This window comes from Haliotis rubra, unplaced genomic scaffold (assembly GCF_003918875.1).
Source record: "Haliotis rubra isolate DU_JTF1 unplaced genomic scaffold, ASM391887v1 Scf443, whole genome shotgun sequence".
Taxonomy (NCBI): Eukaryota; Metazoa; Mollusca; class Gastropoda; order Lepetellida; family Haliotidae; genus Haliotis; species Haliotis rubra.
This window is the reverse complement of record NW_025767128.1, coordinates 917,650-923,649: the sequence shown is the minus strand read 5'-3', so window position 1 is coordinate 923,649 and position 6,000 is coordinate 917,650. Positions and strand designations below refer to the sequence as shown.

General features: G+C 40.2%; 1 protein-coding gene across 1 annotated transcript; it reads left to right on the top strand.

Annotated features, from left to right (window-relative positions):
- The first annotated feature begins 882 nt into the window (after positions 1-882).
- LOC124289574 lies at positions 883-5,218 on the top strand. The gene is made up of 2 exons (XM_046726141.1): positions 883-943; positions 4,965-5,218. The coding sequence occupies exons 1-2, from the start codon at positions 883-885 to the stop codon at positions 5,213-5,215; spliced, it is 312 nt and encodes a 103-aa protein (XP_046582097.1). The 3' UTR covers positions 5,216-5,218.
- The last annotated feature ends 782 nt before the right edge of the window (positions 5,219-6,000 follow it).

Sequence of the window (6,000 nt, the reverse complement as noted above, 5' to 3'; positions counted from 1 at the left end):
CAGGATTATTTGATGATGTTATGTGGTTTTATGAGTTGGCAAATAAGAGTGAGTGAGTGAGTTTAGCCTTTACGTCGCTATTCCAGCAATATCAATAGCAAGTCATTTAAAGGAATTTGTGGGTGCATGATCGAACGCTTTAACTTCACTAGGTCTACTCCCACCGCCCTAGAAAATAAGATGTTTATGCCAAAATGTGTATAGTCTTACAAGCACATCAGATTTAAATTCAAAAAAAATATAGCACCTGCCAATAGTTGCAAAAATTGCTGATGGGTTGTTAACAATGCTCACTGGCTAACTTTTTCAGATAATGCCTTCACTCAAATCACAAAAATATGTTTTTATTCTTTTTTTCAGATTGATCCAAATGAGGTGGAGATATACAGGAACAATATAACTACAACAATGTCCAACTCAACGACAGAGCTATCAACTCCTATGGGCCAGTTAATGACACAACATTGAACTCTTCATCAATCAAAACCACCGTGACCCCTTCTTGAACCTGACTGACACAACTAGCTGAATTGTTGTGAAGGACCATCAGAGTCCGTTTGGGGAAGTGCTACACATGGGAAGACGCCCAACACACAGCATTCCAGTTGGCCAATCTGTGCATGGCCATCTCATTCCTGACTCCCAAGCAGCTTCCAGTATCATGTGTTCTTCCTCCGATGTCTTCCTCCCTTGTGGGATCGTGTGTTCTTCTCCTCCTCTGGGCAGGTTGTTTGTGTGCATGCTGGATATTCTTGTATGGAATGCCATATTTGTGGCAGTGAACCTTGGACATATTGGCTATTTGACCTATGTGGAATTTCCCCTGTGAAAATGCATGATCAAAATGGAAGACATATATTCAAAACTGTTCCGGCCTCAAAAATGTCGAGGCAAGAGTTTGCTCTGATATGTAAACTTGGTACCATGATGACGGTACCGAAAGGTAGCATATACGCAGTGGAGGGAATTACACAAATCGGGATAAAGTCTCCATATTAGTCAAAGGAAAGTAAGTAAGGCATCACCTTGAAGAGTGTCATTCTTTTCTCTTGTTCATGTTCTGTGTATTGTTTCTGACCATTGACTTTCCATTTTCGCAAAGAAGGATATTAGCTGTTAGCCAGGTAGTCAATCCATATGCTAGCTCTGCAACAGAACCCTATGAAGATCCCAGTTAGAAGTGGTCTTCAGCAACCCATGTTTTCTTGTAATGAGATGACCAATTCAGCTCATTGTGAAGATCAATTCTCATGATGCTAATCACTGGATTGTGTGATCTATTTACATATCACTCTCAAATAAGTGGGAATATTGGTGGAAATTGCAAGCATTAGTCAAGGAAGAAACAGAAACATATATGGTTTGGCATAGGCAGGTGAGGTGAGGTGAAATTGGGTTTTACGTCGTGCTTGAGAATATTTCTCGCCCATATGACGACGTGCAGGCGTGTATGTGTATGTGTGGCTGCTTGTACTCAGCCCAGACTTAAGCTGGTTTTATAGTGCTAGCCCACTGAGATACCATACCGCAGTGAAGCATGAATACCCCACTCAAACACATTATACTGACTTCCGAGCCGACCAGTCCCTTGTTGTACCCATTAATGCCGAGCGCCAGGCAGTGACCAACAAGTACCATATTTTAACGTCTTTGGTATGACGCGGTCGGGGATCGAACCCACGACCTTCCGCTCTCCCGGCGGACGCTCTAACCACTACACCACGGAGGCGGTCGGCATAGGCAGGGGATATACCTGGCTCAGAAAAAGATATGAGACAAAAAATCTTACATGAGATAAGCGATATCGCGGCCCAAGTCAATCCCTGATATTAGGCCTTGTTAATGCTTTCTGGTGGGCAGTTTAATAATAATGAAAAAGTCATCTCGTATAGCGCACAGTTTCCAAACACCAAGTGGATTGCTCGCGGCACCTCTAGTTTAGTAGATCCATATATTTGAAGTTGTACATTGTCACTAAGTTGCCATTTCTTGTCAATGAAAAATGTATACACATGGAAACAAATATTGCAACAATCTATACATTTCTACAGTCTCAATACCATTAACATAAGCAAAGGAAGGTTAAAAATCATAGGTGTTGCGAAATCTTTTTCTCATGTGCATAACTCTATTGGCCAGTTAGGCTAATCATTTTCAGACCTGCCCCTGAATGTTATACATTGTTTCAGGTTGTGTTACCTATGGAGATTCTACCTGCACCACATTGAGGCCAATGAGTTTGTAGATTCTCCAGAGTGTGACTCTGCTGTTCCATACATGTAGAAACAGATGAAAATACCAGGTGAGTGAAAGAATGATGAAAATTACATCAAGCATGGAACTGAATACACTTCGAAGCATGTATAAAATAGTTCATAAATAAATGAAATGAGTAACAGAAGTTACTTCCTCAAAATGTTATGTATACTCACCCATCAAAAGTTAAGACTCACCTTAAGCACTCATTATATGTGTTATATATATATATATATATATATATATATATATATATATATATATATATATACTGAAAGCCATTAAAAAATGCAATTTGACATTCATACTTTCTTTACTCACACTAATTTCAACATATATAAACCTAACTGGCAGATATGTTTTGGGTGAACATTCAGTGAATAATTTCATCTGAAAATGTCCAGTCAGCAACAACATCAGTGATGCAGCAAACGACATCACACAAAGGGGAGGGTCACTTGCAGTCAATATCGTATGTGCCCATCGTGCGCTGCAAGACATGCTCGCAGTCTTTGGGGCATTGAAAGACACATTATTACTAAGGAACAGCTGTTGATGGTCTGCAGCCCTGATGGTCTGTGGTCTGATCATGACACCACCCTCCAAAACGATTTCCTCATGTTCAAGGACACAGTTTGGCGCAAGTCTTTCTCCTTTACGTCGATAAATCTGTTGACGTCCATCTGCAAAGGATAAGTTAAACCTGGATTCATCTGAAAAAATGACATCTGGCCATGTCCTGTTGGGCAAAGATTGGTTCCCCATTTGCCGCCCATCGCTGTCTGTCAAGTCTGTGGCGATGCAATAAGGTTGACCACGGTACGGGTGACGACACCGTATGTTGAAGGCAAGGCGTCCTTGCACCATTTGGGCGCTGAAATGACGTTGACTTGTTCCAATTGTCCTCCTTGCCTAATCATCAGTTGTTTGGAACCGATTTCCAGCAAGTGTGAAACTCGGATATTAAAAGGTTTTGTCGAGCTGTTATTACAGGTGGTGCATTAAGGTCATCGCGGACGATCAGCAACACTTCCGGTAGCCCGAAAAACGTTGTCTGAGCCGTCTTACAGTGGATGGATGCACATTAAAGTGCCTGGCAATCATCACATCTGGAAGCACCTTTTGGCTGACCATATACCGATAACCTGATTCCTTTTCGTCTTGTGTCAAGTGTGGCATTTTCTCAAAGTGATTGAGTTCCACAATTCCTTGTCCTTTACATGGGCCTGGGTGCAGGTGTAATGCATGTGCACAACGTGTTTCATGAATGTGGTTGTGTTTTACGAGAAATGTCAAAGGTTCAGTTTTAAGTATCAAAGTTCATGTGGAGAGGAATGCCTGGGACTCGAACTCGAAATGGTCCAGAATAACAGCCTTTTAAACCCTACATCCTCTGTATCGCAGGAAAAAAATCTTCAATAGAACTTTTTGTAAGTTTCAGGACAACAAATACCAATTGCGCTTTTAATGGCTTTCAGTAATATATATATATGGTTACACTGGAAGATGAATTTCTCCACTAACATGGGGGAACCAACTGCAAACTTATGTAGATGAATTGTATGAGGATCATGCATTAATTCGCTAAAAGCATATGCAAATATCGTTCATGTGAACAGCTGCGTTTTTTAATGTGAAATTTTGTTAAGAATTCGCCAATTTTCACTGATTTTCATCATTTACTGAAGTCATGATACAATAATCTTTTCAATGTTATGAATTTGTTTTAAAATGCATTAGTTCATGTATTAACAGTACCTTTAAACTGAAAAGAAAATTTTGCAATATCCAGTTTAGAACAGTTGACTGAAGTAAGTAGCTACATTTACACTAGCGAGTCTAAACGTTTGATGGGTAGTATATATGGCAATTGCTTGTACCACAGAAACCCCCTGTCAGTGGAATAAACTTGAATATCATGCTAAACTCTCCCCGTAATGTCATGATGTAATTGCTGAAAAAATGAGGGTGTTAAATCACAATTTACTCATTCTCCCACTCACTTCAAGCCCAGTTGTTCAGAGTTGCATCCCTCAGTTATGCCAGGATCTGCTGATTGAGGAGATTTTGAAATGCGTGCATCATGGTGATTATTGTACTTGGTTTGTCAGTACAATATATTTTGGGGTAGATCAACTTGATAAATATTGTCTAACTGCATTCCAAATTGTTATATTCAGCGACATATCCCTGAGATACTGTGTATGAAAGTCACTCACTCACAGGAATCATTCATTTGTATAAGTTCATATGTATTGTATCTAGGCAATCTACTCAATTACAATCAAGAATAGATTTTCAGTAATCTGTTCTTGCTGTAGTGGTCGATGAGGTGAGACTTGGTGACTGGGCTCATCGTGCAACCATGGATCATTGGACATGCTGTTAGTGATTGGTTTGTTTATTTACAGGCTGTCAAGATGTAACATCTATTGCGAGATATTAAAAGTTTTGAGACTTAAATCCAAGAAATGGAAATAAAATTTGGTTATTCCCTGCACCAAGATTATTTGACAGTAGTTTTCAGTGACAACAAGCTGCAGAGTGTACCCATGAAGTCTGCCACTAAATGTTTCCACTGTCTGCTTTGTATCTGTAAAATATTCTGGACAAAACCTAAAAAAACATATATTTTCCATTTTGTGAAAATATATTAAACGCAGAACGTTGCTGAGTGAAGTATAATACAAAATCCATTTGACCTTCAGGTAACAATATCCGCATCAGAAGAGAGTCGCATCCTGACCTGGCACTGCCCAACCCTACAGGAGGCCTGGACAAGGACACCTACCTAGCCACAGCATTCCACTACATCCTGGGCAAGGACATCAGCCACAAGCTGTACCAGATCCAGGAGCTCCTGCTGTCCAGCCCAGACTACATGAGGACACTGGCCAGCAGACAGTCGTCCATGGTCAACTCTGAGGAACAGCCTGGTCACACAGGACTCCTGCCTTAGCCCTTACCAAGCTCAACAACATTCATATGAGTAAGAAGTGTGTTAAGTAGTGTTAGGTGTTGTGTTGCTGCAAAGTTTGTTTGTTGTTTAACACCGCACTCAGCAATATTTCAGCTATATGGCAGTGGGCTGTAAATTATTGGGTCAGGACAATCCAGTTATCAACATCATGAGCATCAGTTTGATACGATGACATGTGTCAACAAAGTCAGTGAGCCTGACCATGGTGACAAGCATGGGTTGCTGAAGATCAATTCTAACCCAGATCTTCACGGGTCACTTCCACGAATCACAGATGTGACAACAGTAATCAGCTTCACACATTTGGTCAAGGTACAGGCTGTCATGGGAGTGTCTGTAGCGTGATGTAAGAAAGAAACTAACAAACCACCTTGAATTATGTCCACAGTGATATCTCCTTGCAAATTGTACAATACAATCCCTCGTCTTCCGCTGAAACGGTTCCTTTGTTTGTAAAAGTAAATACAGTAGTGAAAATCATGTAAATGGATAAATAAAAATCTGTAATGACACCTGGCATTCCTGAAGAGGGGATGCCTGGTTTGCACGTTCACTCCCATAATTTGCATAAGATGCTCCGGAATAGTGTATTTGTGTATCACACATTTTCATTTCAAGAAGAAAAGTATTTCTTATGATATCCCAGAATCCTCACTGAATAATGACCCTTTTCTATGTTAAGTAAAATCTGTTATGCTTTGAGCAATGTTTTTGTTTAATCTGACCAGACAACACTGATAATGATCACAATGCACATATATCTC